Here is a 25,093-nt window from a genome sequence, read left to right as displayed (position 1 = left end):
ACCTGTGCCGTTCTCTCATCTCTGCTGATATTCCTCTCTACAAACTAAAGAATAAGGTCTTCAGGGAATTCCTTGAAAAATATACTCAACATACAATCCCGGATGAGTCAACACTTAGGAAGACGTATGCTCCATCCATCTACGATGAGACAATACAGAAGATAAGAGATGAAATTAAAGATAGTTCAATTTGGGTTTCCATTGATGAGACTCCCGACAAAGAAGGTAGACTTGTTGGTAATGTAGTTATCGGTTTGTTAAGTGAACAATATTCTGAACGAATTCTTTTACATTGTGATGTTCTAGAAAAGTGCAATAACAAAACTATAGTTAAACTGTTCAACGAAGCTATGGGTATCCTGTGGCCAAAGGGTATTATGTACGATAATGTGTTATTCTTTATTAGCGATGCTGCCCCTTATATGGTCAAAGCTGGACAAGCATTATCTGTTGTATATCCTAAATTGACTCATTTTACTTGTGTGGCGCATGCATTTCATCGTGTGGCAGAAGTGGTCAGAGACAATTTCCCTAAAGTAGATTTGTTGATTTCATCAGTGAAAAAAGTATTTCTCAAAGCTCCCAGTAGAGTTAACGTGTTGAAAGAAATGTACCCTGAAATTCCATTGCCACCAAAGCCAATTTTAACTAGATGGGGTACATGGCTAGAAGCAGTTGAATATTATGCCGAACATATAGACTCTATTAACAATGTTCTCCTTGCATTGGACTCTGAAGATGCAGTCTCAATTGATACTGCGAAAACAGTTACCTGTGACATAAGTGTGAAGAATGACTTAGCTCACATTCAGCATACATTTTCATGCATCATAAAAACGCTCAAAAGTCTCCAAAATAGGCACCTTTCACTATCTGAAAGTTTTGAAATTATAAATAGTACTGTGGAACAACTGAATCGTGGTAGAGGTAAAGTTGCAGATGCAGTAAGAGCTAAGGTGGACACTGTACTTTCAAAAAACCCTGGATATGAAGAACTACAAAAGGTTGTTGCTGTGATGAGTGGTGAATCAACAGTGAAGATTAACTTGGACTTATCCCCAGCAGACATTGTGAAATTGAATTATGTACCAGTTACTTCTTGTGACGTCGAACGCTCTTTTAGTCAGTATAAATCTATCCTCAGAGACAATAGAAGAAGATTCACTTTTCAGCACTTGAAAGAAATGTTTGTAACCTATTGTTATGGTAACAGACAATAAAAATTGTGTTTTGTTGAAACTACATTGGAAGATAAGGTACGTCCATTATATTTTTTGTTTAGTTTGATTAAAATGTACCAATATTTAACGTACATAGTCATTTTTTTATAATTTTAAGTCCATATTTAATTCCATATTTTGGTAAAAATCCATATTTAATTCCATATTTTGGTAAAAATAACTACATATATATTTACATATTTCATATATTTTTAGTCCATATAAATCCGTTCCCTGATAATTACTAAGGGATGTGTTGTTGAGTGTTTAAAAATTCTAGAATATCCCTTACAACGTTTTTATTAACTCTTTTATCAAAAACTTTAGAAGTATTAGTGTGGAGGTTTAATGAAAAAGTACAGTTGGAGGGCATTTAATCATCTGGGTAACATGGCTTTGACTCTTATATATTAGATATCAAATACAGTTTATAATCTCATTACAGGGATATTAGCCATACAGTACATGTTCACCACCTTTTCCCCCAAGGAAATGCTCTGGTACCGGTACTCATTTCTGTATTATATATATATACACACCTTTTTGAAGTAAACTCGTCTATGTAGAAATGTCATTAGACAACATCACCATTGCAAAAGATTTAAGTGTAAGATCCATCCACATGTTTCGTGGTTTTCCAAGCTCTGTCTGTTTCACTCCATTCTCGAAATAACGTGCCTCATGATGTTCCTTGTGATCCATCTCACTTCCATTCCCTCGGTTCAAAATCTGATATAGTTGAATATCAGAAACCATATTTGGAAATTTTTCGTCTAAATCGAAGGGTCACTATCCCTAAAAAGTAATTTTAATAGAAGACATAAGGGTACGGTTGCCAAGTAGCCAGTATTTCACCAGTCCAGTCAGATATTTTGGCTGGTCTGAACATAAGGCCAGTGGCTGGTATCAACCCCTTACTGGCCCTATTCATGGCCAGTAATTTTATGAGTTTCAGGACTTGTGATTAGAACTTTTACCAAATAGACGAAAAGGGTATTTTCTCTATTTTATGGTACATTTTTAGCTTTAACTCAGAGCAACTAGAGATATGGAAATTTTCAAGTATTTTTCAACCTTAAAACTTGATGGTTCTATGGACAAATACTGGGGATTCAAGTAGATGAAAATATAGTCTATGATGAACTGTGCTTATTAAATGAAGTGGTTCCTTCATTTTGAAAGACGAACATTTCATAAGTGCTGGAAAATGGTGTAAATATTTTCAGGGCAAGGGTGCCTCAGGGAAATCTCCATAAATCAGAATGGTAATTCAACCAGAGTTTGCTATTCCTCGAAGCAATGGTTTTGTGGAGTGTGTATTCAGTATCATGAGTAATGTATTGAATGATGATTAGAGGAATATTTTATGCGGAAATTTAAAACTGAACTTTGTATCACGAAAAACCTTAAATTTAGTTGTGTAGAAGAAAAAGACATTCATGTTGAATCTTTCGTACACTACTTTTAACACTTGAATAAAAATAATTGATTAAATGGCGATCTTACTCTTGTTAATTGCGTAAGCATGTGCAGCTTACAGCTGTTTCGGTATTTCTTCATACCATCCCCAGAGCCTACTAGATCTCGGCGTCATCTTGAACTTTGCTGCCTGTTGTGTGTTTTCAACAATTGAACGCACCCACACAACAGGCAGCGCAGTTCGAGATGACACCGAGATCTAGTAGGCTCTGAGGATGGTGTGAAGATACACCGAAACAGCTGTAAGCCGGACATGCTTACACAATTAACACGAGTAAGATCGCCATTTAATCAATTATTTAAAAAGACGTTCTTAAAACTGTGGTATCAAGCCCCAATACAAATTTGAAGAATGAATTTGGAATACTGAAACAAGATTGCAGTTTCTCAAACTTTTTTTTTATTGCATCCATATGTAGGCCTATATAGTTCAATGAAGAGAAATTTTTTCCTTAGCAGATTTTAGTATATTATATATAATTATGTATATTTATTCAAACTTGTAAAATGACCGTTAATTTTATTTACCAGAGTTGGCAACCCTATGTAAGGGATGGATCTGAACATATTGCATACAAAATACATAATGACCTTTCACATTTCCAAATCTGTTTTCAGATTTTACCTCTCACTAATGGTTTCGATAATACAAGCACTTTTTTACGTAAATACTGTAACTTATGTCCATGTAGAAGGGCTATTCGACAAAAACAGCAGTATGCTATATTTAAGTGTAAAATTCAGCATCAAGATACCTTCAATTGTTGATTACTCAGGAATGGATAGTGTAATGGTAATACAACTTAAATGTAAGTTAAAATAATCAGAAAATAAAGATCTTTAATAATCTGTATTGTATTTTATTGTAATTACAACAGCCTTTCGCTTATTTTTACATTAATAAACATCAGAGTTTTCCTCATCTATCCTTTTTCCCCCCTCACTCTTCTCTTAACATCTGCCTAAAAAGGTAGATTAATAATTATTTTGTCTTTAATCTTCTTGTGCATCAAAAGAGTTGCAACTGCTAGAATTAACTGTTTTTGTAATCTTTTGTATGTTTAAAAATAAATTCGAATTAACTTTAATATACTTGTGTTTAGAAGCTTTGCAAAATTACTTGTACTGTTTAGTATGAACAACAATTCCACCTTAAAAATAACAGATTCTCAGACATTTATTTACTTGTGTTCAAATACCGTCACAAACATTAATATTATTTAAGAATGATTATGTCAAAACTTAGAATATAAGATTATTCAGAGAAAAAAGTCTTTGTGTAGGTACATTTGTGTATCAAATTGCTTCCACTATGCATCTATTTCTAATATTGAACTCTGCATTTGATTGAGGAAGTGAAGTTTGTAAAGCAGGGTTAGTGTTCAGGAAGAAGAGTTCTCTCTTCACGAGACTTGTATAATGCTGCATACATATTGTAACTATAACTTGTATTTTTCTTTCTGTGTGGATACAACTAAACTTAATGCATAATATGGACCCTGATGGAGATCTCTAAATTAAATTTGGCCCTCAAGAGGTATTAAGTTAGCCAACCCTGCTAGTCATAATGCCTGGACTCACATTATGAAATGAGTGCTGGTTCGAGTCCTCATGGGGAAGGAATTTTCTAATGAAATTTTAGCCAGTGTATGGACCGGTACCCACTCAGCATTGTGATGAATTTGGGAAGCTACAACAGGTAGTGAAATCCTGTTTCAAAAATCAGCTGTAACAGCTGGGGGAATCATTATGCTGATCACATGGTACCTTCATACTGGTTGGATGATTGTTCACCTCTGCTGAGGCATGTGGACGTGAGACCAGCAGTTGGCTGGTCAATCTTGGCCTTTTATGGGCAGTCACATTACAGAATTATCTTAATTAAAGATGTTGTTTATTTCTAAAACGAATTACAAAATATACAGTGAGTAATTTTTCACAGGATCTAGAAGTTCTGTATACTGATGCAACTATTCATATCACATTTACTGCATTCTCATCAAAAATGTTAAACCAGTATAGGGATATCTAAGGGCACAGCATACAATTTAAAACCACACAGAAGGTTCGAGTCATCCTACGCTTAGTCTACGCTGTTACTGATACGAAACAGTCTTTCAAGAAATTTACAAATATTTTAGGTAGGATGATCCAACAATTTATCAGTAACGAACATAAGATGGCATTTGATGACCACGCGATTAGTCAAGGAATGTGGTCACCTCGAATCTCAGACTGAAATCCTTTCAATTTCTCTTTATAATAGAAACTGAAAAATTAAAGAGTATGTCAATAATTTTCACATGCTGAATGAAGTGATAACGATATTAGTGTTGAAATTTCCAACATCATGGGACAAGAACTTGCCTGTATTGCTGGAAATTTTTATAAGATGCAAAACATGCACTGAAGAAGGGGACTGTCACTTTGAGATTTTACTCTAAGTTAATCCTATAGATTCACAATTCTCTATATTCACTTTCACAAATTAAAGGATTTTGACAGTAGTTGGCAATAGAGGAAATTTTCAACCTAACAGTGACTTTTAACAAACCTTTTGCTTTAAATTCAGTGGTTTTTTTAATTAAAACTATATAAATCATTAGAATTCATTCTTAGCAAGCAATATGTGGACATAACTCAATTATGAATTGTGGGAATATGTATGAATATAACTGATATAAACAATTACCAGGGCATTCGAAAAGTAATGGCAACATAGTTATTGTTTCAAACTAAAATTATTTAGGTTACTTTTGGCATTACATACTTCAAATATAGTCCCCTACCATGTCAACAATATGTTGCCAAATCCTTGGGAGATGGCGGACTCCATCTGCAGCATCATTTCTGGATATCTCTCTTACTGATTGATTTAAAGCTTTTTGATTGTCAACTCTTGATTGATTGAAAGTGAAAGCCTCGCTTCCACCCATTTTGCAATAGTTCATTGTGGTAGGACTTTTCTCCCATAAGCTTCTCTTAATACCCTAAAGCACCAAGTTGCATTTTTTTCCTCTTGCAACTTGAATTTTTATGAAACACCTATTAACATTTGTTAGGGCTGTATTATGTGCTACAAATCAGAAACAGTCACTGTATTTACAAAATATGGTTACTTCGAGACTTTCAATATTGCATATTTATGAAATAATTGCTGCTGCATTACGTACTACAAGATTTCAATAGCCACTGCTAGAAGCATTGATTTACAGCATTGTTGCCATTACTTATCGAATGCCCTAGTATACTGTGAGATGTTTTCAAACAAACTGCTGTAAAATAATTTCGTGTATACATCTGAAATCCATTTTATCTTTTTGTTATTTAGGTAGACACTGTCACCTTCTCTGCTTTGAAGCTATACTACTGATAAGTCAGCACTAGGGAACGGAGTTCAACAACTGACAGAATTTCTGATGGAAATGACATGGGACTGATTTCCACTGAATACTTTAGTTTCACTTGGCATTTACATTTGCCATTCTCTGTTATCACCATTATCGTTTTTTAGTTTTTCATGTTATATAAAAAGAATTATCCTAATATTTTTCTGGTCATAAAATTTTTGTATCACTTGCAATTAGGCAGGTATACTGTTAAACATATTCGTTATGTATATACTTAATGTAATGTAAATTAAAAACAAACCAGTAAGAACTAATATATTTATATAATTATAATATTATACAGTAATGGTTTTATTTTAAAACATATCTAGTTGTCTTACTCTGTATGTGATTCATTTTTTCCTGCCAGAAAAATAGAATAATTCTTCTCATTATCCCTCAATTTGCTAATCTATTGTCTTTTCTAAAAACCAATCTAAGCAAGACTGTATTAAATAATAAAATACTGGAGCAAATAAATATGTTCAGTTCTAAGTTTTTTTTCTCTCTTGTACCGAGGAGAGATCTGAAGGCTTGCACTGTAGTCTGATTCTTATTGTGCTTACCACTCCTATTCTGTGAATGATTGGGTAGCCGAACGGCCGCGCTCTTGTACAAGTACAGCATGCTACACCGTGAACTGAACCCGGGCTATGGTATGATGATATATGAATTAATGATAGGGAGAGATTACATTTCTCAGGAAAACAACCTGATACAATTTATTAAATTACAAAATAAATAAATAAATTCTGTAAGAACTAAACATAACACGAATTCTCTAAAAAATTTATAAATACAAGAAGGCCTATTATTGGATACAACATGTTACAATAATGAATGAATACAGATTACTTTTATAACCTATACAAATTTTGGACTGCCAGAAACCTACAAGATGTTCACAATATGACATTAATTTGTTTGTCAAAATGGCAGTTATAATACTGAAGATCCTGCCAATACCTAGTCTAACATAAGCGAGAGAAGATTGCATTTTATTATTATTATTATTATTATTATTGGATTTTTTTGGTAAAATAAACTTATAATAATTTACGCCACACATACAAACCGATCTAGTTCACTGTATGAACCAATTCCTACCATATCTTTCTTAGTAAGAATACTCCTTTGATTATCTGTGCCGATGAACATTTCTGGAACTCTGTATGACGGCATTTGGTCACTACAGGAACTGCGATATATCTATCCTAATAGAAACACACTGCTAGCACTCTTCTTAGAAAAATGCACTCGTACAATAAACGCTTAAGAACAAGTATAAAAATGGAACTGTTTAATGTTACCATAGCAACACAAATTGCAACATATCTACATATTATTCAATAATAATTATTTTATACTCCAATTTTACTATCACATTTCAATACGGTTCATCTCAAAATGTCATCTATTTATCAGTAGTATAAGAATCATCAATCTGTGAAAAATATTACTTTGTTAAGTCAGAAGGATAATCTATTGAGAAACAATAAACGTCATAAGAGCTTTCTACGTCACATCTTGTTATAGTTCAAAAGAAATAAAATAATGATAAATTCAGCTATACATTAGAGAACTTGGAAAAGGTGTGTGAAACTAAAAATACAGATATTACTGCATATTGAGATAAGTTAATGCATACCACCAAAGATGAAAGAAACTCTATACTAACAAGCAATATTGTATCACTTACGCCATGACTGAAGCTATCTTCTCCGCATAGCTTAGTGTCAAGAAATGATTAAGTTCATTGTATAATCATTAAAAAAATGTTTTAATGCATAAACAACAACGAATTAATTAGATGATTATATATTTTTTTCATTATATTTAAAAATTCTTAATTTTTATCTAATGTCTACATTTCGCAATTGGTCAGCTCTTTTAAAATCTGAAAATCTGCTTAAAACTTCATTTCAGCTGCTTCTGTTCATCACTTCTTTGTTGTGTCAGCATTCAGCACTTAACCACATAATATGGACACTACTGAAACTTGTAAAATTAAACTGCCTCATTTTTAGGTACTTTCCACCAATACACGAAACTTTCCTGTCTGTAAGAACTTCAGAATTCCACAGTACATCAAATGACATAAATAACTATCAAGTTCATTGCTACGCATACAAGTGGTCTATATTCAGAGGTCCTGAACTGTACGCGTAATCTGGCATAGTCCCATAAGATAAACTCTGAACCTGCAGGCTCTTTGTGTTAAGAGCATGAGTGAAATATGTGAAGACGAAAATTACGTAGTGAGTACCGTACACTAAGGTTACCAGATTTTTTCATAATTTATGGGGACAGATATCGACATATGGAAAAATTACTTTTAACATTTCTTTAGTTCACCATCCACTTATATTGTTCTACACACTTTAAAGAATTAAAATACTCATTATATTTACACAGTAAAATATTCATTCTACTTTAACTATTACTTAAACTATTGGTACTTTTCAGAAGAGTGACTTTTTTGAGCAGGTCTTCTCTGGATCCCAATTTTGCAGCGAATTCCTGACAGATCAAGTTCATATTGAAGTTGGTTAAGATAGCAAGCATGACACAAACTGCTTCAAAATTCATTTTCCATTTTTGGGACTTTCACATCACAGTCAATGAAGAAAAACTCTCTCCACTGAAGCATTACTTCTAAGAAGAGACAGATATAGTTCAGTCAACTTCTGGAGTTTTTTTTTTTCTTTCTTTTTGTATGTATTTATTCACACTGCAAATAGGTATATACCCAGTAGCAGTGGTAACTAATTATACTCAATAATGACAATAATAAACACAACTAATAAAAATACAATTAATAATAATAATAATAATAATAATAATAATAATAATAATAATAATGAGCATCCTAAATTAAATGAAGTACGATCACTTAAAATAACATTTAAAGTAAATCTAATTTGTATCTTATCCCTAAGTTCGAACTGAAACCCACGAGTATGATAAAAGTTGTGCACGGGAAATCATTTTCGCAGAGAAAAATTTTAAAATTCCATTCTATTTTGAGCAAAGAGTGGCATTTTTTTATATTCCACTTTGCTACTTTCTCTGAAGACATTTCTTCAAGCAAGAAATTTCATCAAGTAAACTATTTCCACTTACATTTGATGAAAAATAATGGTCTATCTCTTCAAATATTTCTCTTTCTGAAGATTTCAGCCATATGTATTCTAGATATCTTATCTCGTGAATGAATACACCAGGCACTGAGATATTCAACAGTATTTTCATAAAAAATAATTAACACTACAAATCTGGGTACAAATTATTAAATTCAGGGACGAATTTTGTCTGGGGATAAAAAGCAAAATTTGGAGAATCTTCTCAGAAAACAGGGACATCTGGTAATTTAGCTTACACTCTAGTTCTGGATTGAATACAGGAATATTATTTAAGAAGTCATTTGTTAAAAAAATTAAACTGCAGTACAAACTGATCATGTGGTCAGCATAGCACAAAACCACTATCTAAGGCAACTTATTTCTAACTTTTCTTCTTTTCTGATGGCGGGCATTCGACTTTTTTGCGTTATTCACTCTGGTGTTTCACCCTTGTAGGATTGCAGATACTTTGTCACAGAACATTGCCCTTGGTGCACAGTGGGAGACGCTGTACAGAGCACCAGTGTGACGATTAATGGAGCAACTATCTTCCTGTGAGACTGTAATCAGTAGTTTACAGTGAATAGTTACTTTCACAACACAGTAAACACATTGAAAACTACCGTAACTCAACCAAATAGAAAACATTCACTGCTTCATTACTACATTACAATATATTCAAGATCACAGTTATAAATATTAATCATAATGAAAAAAATAAATATAAACACAAAAATTACAGTGTACATAGGGAAAATTATAATTATAGTAGAACTAACGTTTCCTTCAACTTTTGACAGCTCACTAGTTGCATTGGTTACATTATAGGTTGCTGTCATGGCTACCAAGGTTAACTTTGTAAATGGCCAATCACTGTTTGACGCCCTTCTCTCATCGTCCAAGTTTGTGGGCAATGGTATTAAGTGCTGCTGCTGATGATCAGAATATAATCTGGAAGATACCCTAAATAATTTTATCAATATAAATTTGTAGACATAAGCTCAGGAGAAAGGTCAATTATAAGTGGTAATAAGATTCACTTAAAACAGAATGACCTTCTAACATCAATGTGATCTACTCTCTGGAATAATGGTTAGCATCTCGAGCAGGTCCGCCTTCAAATCCTGGTTGGACAAGTTATCTGGCTGAAGTTTTTCCGGAGTTTTCCTTCAACCCATTAACAGCAAATGTTGGTAACTTTCGGCACTGAATCCTAGACTCATTTCGCTAGCATTATCACTTTCATTTCACTCAAATGCTAGTAACCATCGCAGTTGCGTAAAATAAACCAATTAAAAATTAATAAAAAAGATCAATGCATGTAGCTGATTCTGCTGATGATGATGACAAAAGTGGTAATGATGTTGATGATGATGATGGTTATGGTGATGATGATGATGATGATGGTGGTGGTGGTGGTGGTGGTGGTGGTGGTGGTGGTGATTATGATGGTGGTGGTGATGATTATGGTGATAGTGCTTGTGATGACAGTATTAATGGTGATGCTGATGAAAGATGGCGTTGGTAAGTATGGTGATGGTGGTGGAGGAAATATAATAAAACTGGAGGTAGTAACGGAAGTAATGGTGATGATGAGAGTGCTAAAGAAGACACTTCATTATTACACTGTCTACTATAATAATTTTTAGTGAATGCAATGAACAACATTGGTCCTAATCAGCTGACAGGATGATATTGTAAATAATACATAAGTCACTCTTGCATTCGGTTGCAGTTACTAACTTCAATTTTATACACAGAGCTTCAGTATAGACAGCTAGTCAAGTGATAGAACTGCTGTGAGCACCATGTACAGGATAATATTTTCAGATGCCTCCCGCAACAACACATTGGCACAGTTGTTCAAGAAGAGGCTAGCCAACTACAGCACCTGTCGCACACTTTCCACAAATGTCAACCCTCTGCCAAATGAGAACACTAAAAGCGACAGTGATGGACTCCAGCAGATGTCCAAACTGTTCCCAAAACGTGAAGAATTTCCAGCACGTCATATTGGACCTCGGGAACGAGAACAGACACAGATGTTGGAACTTCTTGGGTTCAGGGTAAGTGAAACATCATGTATGAAGCTAAAGTGTCCTGTGCAAGCTGCTGAGGTGTACAGGAAGCAGAAATGTAGTAGGGAAGACATTTAGATTGAACTCTTTTCACTGATAACAAAGAACACATGGCTCAGAAGATTAGATCTACCTTCGTTTTCAAATGAAATGGGGAAGGAAGAAAAATAATCCTCCCTTTTTGGCACGCTACACGCAGTTAACCAACTTCCAACAATTAGAGGAGAGAAATAATATTCTTATTAGTCATAATCAATCTTAATACATACATACTGGTAATCCTATAGCAAATCCTCGGACACATCTTCTCAAAATACCATTTCGCTATCACCAATTCCACGCCAGCTAAAATAAATCATTATTATTATTATTATTACTACCACCACCACCACATAATCATGCCATTCATACAGCATCGTTAAATAACAAATTTAAAAAGACACTAACACTGCAAATTTTAGTTATGTATAAGCATTCACAGCAATTCCCAAGAAGCTAGTTCGATTAATTAAAATGTGTCTCAGTGAAATATACAGCAGAAGTCGTATAGGTCAGTTTCTGTCTGACGTTTTTTCAATTCACTGCGGGTTAAAGTAAGGAGATGCACTATCACCTTTACTTTTTACCTCTGCCCTAGAATATGTCATTAGGAAAGTCCAGGAAAACAGAGAGGGTTTGAAATTGAACGGGTTACATCAGTTACTGTATATATTTATGCGGATGACAGGAATATGTTAGGAGAAAATCCACAAACGATTAGGAAAAACACAGGAATTTTACTTGACGCAAGTAATGAGATAGGTTTGGAAGTAAATCCCGAAAAGACAAAGTATATGATTATGTCTCGTGATCAGAACATAGTACGAAATGAAAATACAAAAATTGCAACTTTATCTTTTGAAGAGGTGGAAAAATTCAAATATCTTGAAGCAATAGTAACAAATATAAATGACACTCGAGAGGAAATTAAACGCAGAATAAATATGGAAAATGACTGTTATTATTCGGTTGAGAAGCTTTTGTCATCTAGTCTGCTTTCAAAAAAACTGAAAGTTGGAATTTATAATTTTATAAATACTGTTTTAACAGTTATATTACCGGTTGTTCTGTATGCTTGTGAAACTTGTACTCTCATTTTGAGAGAGGAACAAAGGTTAAAGGTGTTCGAGAATAATGTGCTTAGGAAAATATTTGGGGTAAAAAGAATGAAATTACAGGAGAATGGAGAAAGTTACACAACGCAGAACTGCACACATTGTATTCTTCACCTAACATAATTAGGAGCATTATATCCAGATGTTTGAGATGGGCAGGCATGTAGCACATATGGGCAAATCCAGAAATGCATATAGAGTGTTAGTTGGGAGAACAGAGGGAAAAAAACCTTTGGGGAGGCTGAGACGTAGATTACAATGAATTTGAGGGAGGTGGGATATGATGGTAGGAACTGGATTAATCTTGCTCAGGATAGAGACCGATGGCGGGCTTATGTGAGGGCGGCAATGAACATTTTGGTTCTCTAAGAGCCTTTTGTAAGTAAGTAAGTACATATAAGCATTCAAAATGTCTGTATGAGTGAAGTAAGCACGTAAGAAACAGTCCCACTTTACTGCTATGAAACTACTCTAGTTTAATACATTATCGTACTCAATGTTCCGACAGTTATGTTTACTCAGCAAAGGGTGATCGGCTTTTTAAGGGCATGATAAGAATTTTCAGCATGGCTACCTTCTAAGGGGAAAGAATGCCTGGAATTCCATGTAGCACATTTATGGAACATAAAAGAATCTTGTATTACTTGAGAGAGCTCCAAGATAAATTTACTTTCCAGTTTTACAGAAGTGATGTCTCTGTGACCAACATCTCAACTGAAACTGGAGATCTAGATCAAGCATGACAACCAAGAGACCACCAAGACAAACGAAATATATGAAATGCATGTGTTTTATATTTTTTCAGACTTTGGATGAGATGACAGATAAGGCCGTTCCTGCCAAAATTAGACTTCTTAATAATTTGGAAATTGAGGAACCAGCAGGTGAGTCTAGCACACAGCAAGTGCCTTCGTTTCTTATTTCTACATAATTGAGATGGCTTGAAATACCAGGCAACTAATTTTACATAGTATATTTTAACATATACATATAGTAAAACATATTTCTTTTCTTCCAGTCTCCAACAATTTGTTAGATATCTATCTTAATGTTTTACATAAAAAAATTTCGTCATGTTTTATATGCGCGATTTCATAGTGCTGTAATAATATAATGCAAAAATTAGTTATGTGTTATGTTTTATAATACAGGTGAATATGAGCTGATTAGACGCATCAGAGAGATAGCAGAGAAGAACAAAATCTGGAGAAGCTATATTGGAATGGGCTACAACAACTGCTGTGTTCCTCACACCATCATGAGAAACATATTTGAGAATCCTGGCTGGTAGGTTGCATACAAAAATACATTTAATGTTATTTCCATTTGTGGGGGAGGGGAAAGGACTCTTACAATTTGAGATTCTATTAATGTTACACTCTGAAATTCACTTGTTAATGGTAAATATAAAATTTGTTAGATATGTAATAGAAAGGTAGCCTACAGTATAACCAACATACAATAATTATGGACAGATGGAATGCGAATCTACAAGGCCTATTATCATGCTTTCATTTACAGCATACCCCGTATTTCGGCCTGTAAACAATTAATGTTAATACATTAGTGATAACAGCCCCATTCGGTAACTGAAAGTTGCTTGCCATATAATTATAAATTGTGTGTTAGATATATATTAAATTAATTAAATATTAAGATGCAGTAAACAGATGGTGATAGATGACACACAATAAAATGAAAAAAATCACAATAGAAAATTGCTCAAATTAAAAATGGACTTCAGTTTACTGCTTGTCTATATGTCCGATTTATTCAAACAATTTAATAAGAAATTCGATCTCACTTTCAATCTGTATCCTAATTATATGTTGTAGAATGTCTCTAGAGGAATACGATTTATTATCAGTAGTATGTTACATAATAATGAAACCAAGTGAGGTGGCTCAGTGGTAAAATATTACACTTGCATTCAGGATATCCTGGGTTCAAATTCCCGGGTCAACCAATGTGATTTCTGATTGGGGTTTTAGTAGTAACTCGTTCACAAGTAACTAGGAATCTGGTTATTTCAAAAGGAAAATGTCAGATTGGTTCTTACTTTTGCTACAACAAAGTATTGATTCGCAAGAGCAGAATTCATAATTGCAGACAGGGATTACTAGATGAGAGCAAAATGGAAACCCAATATACCATTCTCAACAGGCAGTTATTGCGATATGATTTTGCAGATAAAGCAACTATAAGTAAAATCTAAAAGATAATTAAAAATGATAGTGAATATTAGACCACCGCCTCTCCCACCATCATAATCTATTAATATACTGAATCTAGCAATCTGCATAAATTAGGAAAATTTCTTTTTAGAATTAAAATTAGATGGAAAGAGAAGATTAAAGCTCTCACTGAAATGGGATTATAGATGTTGAATATTTGGACCCGATATGTATGTATGTATTTATTCACACTGCAATGGGTATATACCCGGTGGCAGTGGTAACTAATTACACTCAATAATGACAATAATAAACTTATTAATTAAAAATACAATTAATGATAATACTAATAATTAATACTAATAATAATAATAATAATAATAATAACAACAACAACAACAACAGGGAGTATACTAAATTAAATGAAATGATCACTTAAAATAACATTTGAAATATTCTAATTTGTATCTTAAAACTAAGATCGAACTAAAACCCACGAGTATATGTTCATATCTGCACAAGTACCTTTCAACATTACACTCATTTCGCTGTCAACTCACTCACTGCACTGGAACTACGACACATTTCACTGATTCTATCCTGATTTCACTAACACTTCAAAAACATTTCACTGTTCAAATACTTTGCACTGCCACTATAACCTATACAGCTTCACTGACAGGAACACGTTTCACTTACACAGCACACTTCACTGACACGACATACTTCTTCACTGATACAACACACTTCACTGACACAACATAATTCTTCACTGATACAACACTTCAATAACAACATATCATTTACACCCTTTAAGTACTGTGTATAATTACCGTCTATTAGTAAGGTCCTTAAGCCTATTTTTAAATACATTTTTGGTTGTTGGTAAAGCCTTTAGTAAGTCTGCAGGTAAAGCATTCCAGTCCCTGATAGTATGATTGAGAAAAGAAAACTTTCCAGTGTCCGTCCTCTGCCTTCTTTCCCTCAATTTATATGAGTGGTCGTTCCTTGAAGAGTAATTTGGCGGCTGCAACCTATTTTTTATTTCTTTCCAGGCAGGCTCACCTCTGTATGTTTTGAACAGTGCGCATAATCGAATTCGCGTTCTCCTGTCCGTGAGTGTGTCCCATTTTAATGGTGAATTTTTCCGACAACACTTAAGAGCCCGTTTTTGAATCTTTTCCAGTGTCTTAATATGTTCTAATCTGTAAGGATCCCAACATGCAGCACCATATTCCATTACTGGACGTACTAGTGATTTATATGCAATCTCTTTGGATTTATCAGAACCTTTTCTTAGTACCCTCATCACAAAGTGTAACGCTCTCCATGCTTTTCCCGCTGTGTCTGTAACGTGTTCCCCCCAGCCGAGATCGCTGCTAAATGTTATTCCGAGGTATTTACATTTGTTAACTTCCGGAATGGTTTCACCCCCTAACGTATACGATGCGACTATTTTATTTCTTTTCCTTGTAAAGCTGATGGCTTTGCTCTTTAGAGAATTTATTTTCATTTTGTTGGCTATTGCCCAATCGTTTATTCTATTGAGGTCATTCTGGAGAAGAGTAGTATCTTCATGACCTTTTATTTCCCTGTATAACATACAATCATCCGCGAATAAGCGAACCCTAGATAAGATATTAACTGGCAGATCATTTACAAAAGCCAAGAATAGAAGAGGCCCCAAGACACTCCCCTGCGGGACCCCGGAAAGAGCTTGCCCTCCGGGCCGGACGCTCGCTACAAAAAGTATATAATTAATATACTGAAAGGTATCATATCAAACAACAAAATAATCTTTAAGCAGATTTAATATAGAAAATAAAAAGTTAAAGTTAATGGTTTCAAATGTAAGATTTCACTATTTTTTTTTATTATGTGTTGATGAGGAATTATATAAATTAGAAAAGTAAGTTATATTAGATTAGTAAATGAAGAAGTAATAGTACTATACTGTATTAAAAAAAATGTTAAACATTAGTATACAGAGTGAACCGTAAATAATATCATTAATTTCTTTGAGATATTTGAAACAAAAAGGTTTAATATAATTTTTGCTCGTTTTTGCATCCTTTTCGAGATAAAAACTGTTTTATATGAAGTATTTCATAGCGTGTTTTGAGAAAGTCATTGATTTAATTTCCAATATGCTCAGTCAATTTAACAGAGCAATGTATTACAATAATAAATTATTGAAAGAATTTTAGTTTTATTCTTTAAATGTGCAGAAATTTGATCTGAACAAATGTTACATTTCAAAATTTCTTTTAGAATGGAAAATTACATTTACTCAGATCAAATTTCTGCACATTTAAAGGACAAACCTAAAATTACTTCAATCATTTATTATCGTAATACATTGCTCTCTTAAATTGACTGAGCATATTGAGAATTGAGTACTTTATAACACTTTCAGGAAAAATTCATCAATCCGCTATTTCTCTCCAATGAAGTTCCCTGCTTTGTGAATAATGTTTCTATAGTTGGTAGGCCAGCATTTCTATTGAGACTAAATATATCTATGTAAGAATATGTCATGCAATACTATTGAGCCGTTTGAAGGAACTATGTAGAAAACATGAGTGTGGGATACGCAAAAAAGCTGCAATGTATCTGGACATTAAGACATTTAGAATCTCCTCCACACTTTCTCTTATGAAGTTAAACATATAAATGATTCCTTCCTATAAATTCATCTTTTCAGGACAACACAATATACTCCATATCAACCGGAAGTTGCACAGGGAAGGCTGGAAGGACTCCTCAACTATCAAACAATGGTCACTGATCTCACAGGAATGGAAGTGGCTAATGCTTCTTTGTTGGATGAGGGAACAGCAGCTGCTGAAGCTATGAGTTTATGTCACAGGTAAACTAACTCTATAGATGGCAGTACCAGCCTGTGCTTTTGAGAAAATTTCAGTAAAATCTACCCTCTCATTATATTGCTTGGACTCCTGCTTTGTCAGGAATTGCTGAAATAACATTGTTGAAGTGGAAAGATGGGATGAGATGGGACTCATCTGGATGGTTAAAACATAATAGGCAATGAGGGAGTTCATTAGCTGGCAGAAAAAGCTGCTGAGGTATTATTGTTGGATCAAAACCATTTTGTGAGAATTCAGGTGAATAAGTGAGTGAAGGTGAAGCTTGATTCTGCTATAGTATTTCAGTCTAAGAATGACACAGTAAGGGGATGATTGACAGACCCACTAAAGGCATTACTAAAGCATATGTTGGCCCTGATAAGGGCCAAATTGAAGATTGTGATGAGGTTACTGACAGAGTACTATCCTCTTAGAAAGCACATGCACGGCATAGGACTTAATGATGGAGAACCCAAATAGGCTAGAAGAAGAAGAGGCTGTCTGACATGTTAATATTAGCCTATTCTCTAAACTTTAGCTGCATCTGTTTGGTGTTATAAATTTCGGACAAACAATACAGCTAAAATGAATTATTATGATTACTAACGATGGCATTGCAACATTTAAAAACACATGATAGATGGAACCATTAAAATGGAAACCCCAGTGTATGATTAAGGAAGGGGGGGGGGGGGATTAAGGCTGAAATTTCGACATTTTCGTCAAAATTATTAATTTTTCACATTCATGCTTAAAAATATTCCAATGTTCTTTCTTTCATAAAATATAAACAATTTTGTTCTGCGGACATTTTATAACTCGTGCGAAGTAACATATACTTAGTGCAGAACTATGCTAAGTTCAATACATGGTGTTATGTTTGTATACTAGTTTCTTGCTTTCCATTCCTCCCCTCCCCTTATGCATAAAATGCTCCTTACATCACAACTTTGCCATATTACCTTAAAACTTTCTGAATATGCTCATAAATGTATTAGTAATTGAATTTACTCTGAGTTTGAGTGTGAATTATAATATTGGTGAATTTTTCAAGTGTCAAAAAAAAAATCAGAAGTTTAAATTTTTTTGCTATAAATATATTCATCACACAATAAAATCCTGAGAAATTTTTAATTGTCTGAGTTTGTAGTAACTACTCACCAAATTTCAGTTCAAAAAATAAAAATTGCAATACATGTGAAGATACAAGATATAATAAAAAAAAATAAAAACCTGTTTGACCTATGAAGTTCAAATTTGGTATGAGAGTACATGTTAATGGTGTAAGTATATAACCAAAATTTCAGAAAGATTGCTACACCCACAGTTAAACTTTTCAGCCTTAACTCCTCCACATAGGTCTGACATGTAATCTATGGAAGTTTTATTATTAGTATTTTAATTGGTTATTTAACGATGCTGTATAAACTGCGAGATTATCTAGCACTGGTGAAACTGGTGATAGTGAGATAATATTTTGGCTGATGAGACTGAGGACTCGCCATGGATTACCTGACATTTGCCTCACAGTTGAGAAAAACATATCGAAAAAATCCAGCCAGATAATTAGCCTAAGCCAAATTCAAAGCCAGCTCCTTACTTCTGTGGTCTCTACGAAAGTGATTCATTGTTGTGTGTCATGTATTCAGTGCAAAAAATACCAATAAAGAGGATTGTGAGTAAGCTTCTGAAATGAATGAAGGTTTCAGGGTTGTTTAATTAAACTCTCTCTTAAGGGCTAAAGTGCCCAGAATTGATCTAACTCGTCTCTGGCTCCATTCAGTTTCTATTTCTAAGGAGGAGATTTACAGACACAAACAGTACTGAAATATTGACATACATATTTACCTTTAAATTGTTACAGGCAGACTAAGCGGTGGCGTCTATTCCTGTCGGATCAGCTACACCCACAGACTGTGTCAGTGGTTCAAACTCGAGCTGACTCATTGGGACTCACTGTTGAGCTGGGAAATGTGTTTGCAGCTGACTTTTCGAACCGAGACATCGCTGGAGTGCTGTTTCAATATCCAGACACAGAGGGCTCTATTCACGACTTCACAGAGGTGGTCCAGAGGGCGCATTCCAATGGCGTAAGTACATCATACACTTAAAGATGTGGCCTGCACATCTCTCAATTGGTTTGTGGCGACAAACACTGACTTCTTGGGATTCTTTTATTAACCACGATCTTTATCAGCAGTATCACATATAAGACAGAATTAATTTCTTCTGATGATATACCACTGATTGGCGCATTTTAACATTACTGAGAAATTGCGAAAATTTTCTTGGGACTATCCAGATGAAGAAATGCGATTCTTTCATGTTACAATTCTCAAGAGTGACTTAAATGACATGAAATTCGTCCATTGTGATCCTCATATACAAATGTTAAAGAACTCATCTCTCCCCTCCTCTGATAGCTCAGTGGTAGAGCATGACCTTATCATTCTGCAAACTTCCGTTTCATCCCAGTAGCTAAAGTAATGCTTGTTATAGACAAGCTTGAAGGATGAAGATTTTTCTCAGGGTTTTCCCATCTCCCTAAATTCCATAAATTACACTCCAATAACAATATCCATTCTCCTCAGTTCATATCATTTCATATCATAAAAATTATATGACACTTCTCTTTTTTCTCTAATGCTCATAATCATTGATCTGTTCTTTTTTTTCTGTAACGCTCGTAATCATTGATCTGTTAGGGACATGCGGTAGCATTGCACTTAAGGTGTAACGCTGCAAGCTGGCAGGTCGCGGGTTCGATTCCTGATGGGATCATGGCTTTTTCCATTGATCTAATCATTCCGGCCATAGTATGGTCCTGGAGTCCACTCAGTTTCTAACAGAAATGAGCTCCAGAGGCATTTCCTTTGGGGTACAAGCAGCAGGCACATAGGACAGATATTAAATGCCGAATGTCTGTGAAGGTGGGAGCTTTAACCTCTTGTCATCCTCTGGACCGATCTGGCCTGCCATGGAGTTGACTTTATTTTTACAATGATCTGTTAAAATAACTAAAATGCTCTCTCAATTAATATCACTCAATAAAAGAATTGTATTCCAATGGATACCATCCCATTGTGGAATCCTTGGAAACGAGAATGCAGATGCTTTAGCAAAGAAGGGCAACACTGCTACTTACAGACCTGTTATTAAATCTATGTATTACTCTGTGAAAAGATTTATTAAATCTACATACTTAGACTTCAACAAAATTTGATAACACAATCTCAAGGGAAAAAATGGAACTCTCTGCATCAAAATCCACAGTTAATTCCCGATTTACCACGAAAATCGTCTGTAGCTGCATTTAGATTGGCAACAGGCCATGATTGTTTGGCCAAACACCTGCATAGAATTGGAATATATCAGTCCCCTAACTGCCCATTGTGCAACTCAAACCAAGAAATGGATTCGGAACACCTCAAAATCTGTGCTTCAGTGGCTGGCCATGATAATATCTTTGAAAAATATTGGAGTGCAAGAGGTCAAATTACTTTAGTGTCAAACGCCTGGCATTAGAAAACAACAACAACATTGATCTGTTAATGACATCAGGGACACCTACACCAAGATCCGATTCCTCAGTCGAGTTTGTTGGCGACTTCAAGGGAACTGGTCTAATATTTCCATGTTTATTACACTCAACAATTAATGGATTGGGAAGACTAGTTAATGTGGAAACAAAAGACACCACACATATATATATATATATATATATATATATATATATATATTGCTAATGCTGCGCATATTTGCATGAAGTCATTATCGTCTCTATTTTTTTTATGATGAATCCTTTTGTCCCAATCAGGATTCGATCTTAGACCAGGTAGTTTCGCAGTCAGAAATGCTAACTACTACCCTAAAGCAGTGTACTAGAAAGGAAATATTGTACAAGGTAAAATATCTGCCCCATTCAACTGGATTTTAACCTGTGATTATTGAATCCAATAGCATGATAACAACTTTATCACTGAGAGAAACTCTGTTATCTTCTCGTTTCTCACCAAAGGGATGATGCTTGATGCTTGTAATGTTTTTAGAACATATATGTCATTTACGAATTGAAATCTCAATGTTCTGTATACAACAAGTAAACTTAGTTAAACAAAGAAGATTTAAGTTATGTTCACATTTAGTTTGTTCGTGCTAACAGGACATGGTAATGAAACAGAGAATTCTCAAGAGTTCGTTTTGTCTTATGTGTTACACAGACCCTGGTTTGCTGTGCAACAGACCTATTGGCCCTGACATTGCTTCGTCCACCAAGTGAATTCGATGTGGACATCTCTGTGGGAACTAGCCAGAGGTTTGGTGTGCCTCTTGGCTATGGAGGTCCTCATGCTGGCTTCTTTGCATGCAGGCAGTCACTAGTCAGGCTAATGCCAGGTCGCATGATTGGAGTTACTCGGTGAGTGTCTAGTATTTGTTTATGTTTAAAATTGTCCATGGAAGAGATCTGAGCTATATTTCTAAAATATTGTTGCTTAAACTCCGCTCATGAAATACCACAAGAAGAGTGGATATTTAACTGTTCGTCATTCACCCATGTAAAGCCAGTTGGGTAGAAAAAGTTATTGCCCAGGATGCGCCATACGAGGCTGGTGTGTGCTAAAACCACAATGACTTATGATGATGATGATGGTGATGATGATGATGATGATGGACATTTGTTGGGATGCCACAGAGGAACCGGAGCACCCAGAGAAAACCATGTGTTATCTGGACCACATTTTGCCCAACACAAGTTATAAATTGGGAGTTTGCCGGGTATTGAACCTGGATCTACAGGATAGTAAGTTCAGTGCTCTAGCCATTAGACCACCATGGTAGCTCATTCAATATCAATATAATAACAAAAAATTATTATTATTTTATATTAAGCACCACCATCCTCAAAATTAAAGATGTTTCCACTATTATGTGGGCAATCTCCAAATAAAGTCTTTTCTAAAGTTCTCTATCTTTCCATGTTTCTCTTTTTCAATTACTTCTCAATACAATTCTCTCTTTACTCTCACTGACTTGTGTTACTTGTACTAGTATTAATTGCCTTCTCTGTCTTCCTAGAAGGCATTTTAACTATTGTTTTGAGTTGTAAAACTAGCTTCAGAATAATTTCTTTTACATTTTTTAAGATATCCAAACTTATATAACTTTTTTTAACGAATTAGGTCTAGTAATATTTATTTTACGCTTCTTCATCACTGAATTATTTCTCATTCTAGCCCTTATTGTAATCCTTTCTATTCTTCCCAAATATCTTGTTTGCATTGCTTACATGTTGGTAACATAATTTATGTTTTTTGCTGCATATGTTAAATTTGGAATGAAATAACTATTTTCTCGTACTTATTTTTTTGGAATGTTCATATTTCTCAATATATTTACAACTATATGAAAAGTTTCTGACTTTCTCTATCCTGATTATGATTATTGTAAACACAATTCATTCACACAGGGATGCAAGTGGTCATGATGCTTACCGCCTGGCTTTGCAAACCAGAGAGCAGCACATAAGGCGTGACAAGGCCACCAGCAATATCTGCACGGCACAGGCCTTGCTGGCCAATATGTCAGCCATGTATGCTGTATACCACGGGCCCCATGGACTGAAGAACATTGCTAATAGAATCCACAACTCTGCTCTGTTGCTCAGTGCAGGTAAACTATAGTAACTGCATACTTTAATAGAAAATCTGTTTCAAACACTAATTTCCTTACAATATGTTGTCTGGGAAAGGATATCTACTGGCAAATGAGACATACTGAATTTAATCAAATTTATAAAACAATACTCCACAAAATATAGAGAAATGAAATTCAATGTGTAGGAAAGATGGTCAAAAGGGTCGATTATTCAAAATCAAAACTTGACTAAAGGAACAAAAACTAACAACAAACCATTACCGTACCACATTATGTTGACACCTCTGTAAAATCCAATGCAACTGGAGCAAAAACTATACGTCAACTGCAGATGAGTGAGTACAAGAAATGGCATAGACGTAAGTTGCTATAAGAAATGGCATAGACATAAGTTGCTATCAGGGGGAAAATTTCAGTATACGGATTCCTCACTGACAATTATATCTTAAAATACTAAAAAGAGCAGATCTGTCTGCGTTTGTCGAATGTGCATGATCATATTTACGAAAAGGCACTTTTCAGTGCCAATAATTTATTTTGTGTGCACAAGGTTGGAATTGTGAAGTAAGAGGGAAAGGAAGGAATCCGTGTTCTGAAATTTATCCATATCAGGATTCTGTAGACTTTATCTCATTTAATCTATTTATTTTTTAGCACCATAATACTGTCTCTTTATAAAATGTGGTTTCAAGTAAAACATAACCTAACCTACATAAAAATAAAACTGTTTCAACCAATATAAGATAACGCTACACGATTGCTAGTGCAATCAACTAAGCAGTTACTCTACAAAGTGATATATTCCTGCAATATATTGTGAAAGTATTTACAAGTATCTACTTATAGAAAAACAATCAATGAAGACTCCAAGAACAAGACATTATAGTATTTTATGTTGGTTTTTTTCTAACAGTGTTGCCAACACAAATCTTAAAAACTCGCTATAAAACAGTGCAGAAGAAACAAAATTATTACGTTATCAAAGTTAAATGAGATTATTTTGTCGCCTTGGGTATTGAAAAAAGTCGCTAAATATCTACATCAGTAATACAAGTTTGATACACTTTACATACCATCATACATAGATCTAACGGGAAACCGCTGCATCAGCAATTCTGTAGCAGATCTTCGATCACGTGATATTACAACACACATAACATCTGCGCATAGCGGGAAAATCTTTACTTTTAAAAGCAAGTGCTTGAAAGAATTTTTATTTAATTTTTATTGGCAGTAGGAATTACAAGCATTCATGGTTTTGTTAGTATACAAGAAAAATTACATAATTTAATATAATGCAAACTCATTTCTGAGTAACATGCATAACAATAATTGATTTAAATTAATTTAAATAATAATATACTTTGAATGAAGCACAGTATAAGGGATAGAATACAAAAAGTAATATATTACAATACAAAACTTAATACTAGGTAATATGCGGACTTCGGCTACAACGCCCGTCCAGGGGCATTCAGCTTGACCTCTTCTTCTAGCCTCCAGGCATGTATGGCACTGTCCCATCCAGACTCTCTGTTTCATACATATAGTGAAATTATTGTTAATGTTATAACAAAGCTTCCAAATTAAAATTCATGTTGGTGGGATGGGATGAATCCAACATTTTTAAAACATTGCAAATATGTCTTAGCAAAACCATTAGAACAATTAATAAACTTCTCTACTGAGAAAGTATAATTTCCAGAATGACTTAAAATAAACTAATTTATAGAAAAGGCTGCAAACACAAAATATGTAAATAATTATCGCTCAGTAGCACTGATAGATTTTAGAAAGATATTTGAAAGAGCCCTATTAATTAGGTAATAGAAATTTTTAATAATATTATTATTATCAAATTTCAACATGAATTTACAAAAGGCTTTTCTAGCCTACAAAAACTGTAATTGACTGTATGTAAGAAATTACGGTTAAACGAGCGTTGAGCGGATTCC

The 25,093-nt window shown here is 34.3% G+C and overlaps 1 protein-coding gene and 1 long non-coding RNA gene across 6 annotated transcripts in view; one reads left to right on the top strand and one right to left on the bottom strand.

Moving 5' to 3' along the window:
• Positions 1 to 24,290, bottom strand: part of LOC138714950 (uncharacterized) — a 31,235-nt gene extending 6,945 nt beyond the window's left edge. The window contains exon 1 of one of the 5 annotated variants that reach the window (XR_011336125.1): positions 24,212 to 24,290. This is a non-coding gene — a long non-coding RNA (uncharacterized lncRNA). Of the gene's footprint in view, positions 1 to 7,195; positions 8,897 to 19,331; positions 19,472 to 23,404; positions 23,942 to 23,968; positions 24,051 to 24,211 lie in introns of those variants that run through there. The other 4 variants (XR_011336128.1, XR_011336131.1, XR_011336127.1 and 1 more) reach the window with 4 other exon arrangements.
• The window catches only part of LOC138714949 (glycine dehydrogenase (decarboxylating), mitochondrial), a 34,334-nt gene continuing 20,210 nt past the window's right edge, over positions 10,970 to 25,093 (top strand). The window contains exons 1-7 of the mRNA XM_069847259.1: positions 10,970 to 11,276; positions 13,248 to 13,326; positions 13,594 to 13,729; positions 17,321 to 17,485; positions 19,348 to 19,573; positions 21,704 to 21,900; positions 22,951 to 23,153. Coding sequence (XP_069703360.1) covers positions 11,019 to 11,276; positions 13,248 to 13,326; positions 13,594 to 13,729; positions 17,321 to 17,485; positions 19,348 to 19,573; positions 21,704 to 21,900; positions 22,951 to 23,153 — 1,264 coding nt within the window. The 5' untranslated portion in view covers positions 10,970 to 11,018. The remainder of the gene's footprint in view (positions 11,277 to 13,247; positions 13,327 to 13,593; positions 13,730 to 17,320; positions 17,486 to 19,347; positions 19,574 to 21,703; positions 21,901 to 22,950; positions 23,154 to 25,093) is intronic.

The sequence above is a fragment of the Periplaneta americana genome, chromosome 15 (genome assembly GCF_040183065.1).
Source record: "Periplaneta americana isolate PAMFEO1 chromosome 15, P.americana_PAMFEO1_priV1, whole genome shotgun sequence".
NCBI lineage: Eukaryota > Metazoa > Arthropoda > Insecta > Blattodea > Blattidae > Periplaneta > Periplaneta americana.
This window is presented reverse-complemented; position numbering and strand designations above follow the sequence as displayed.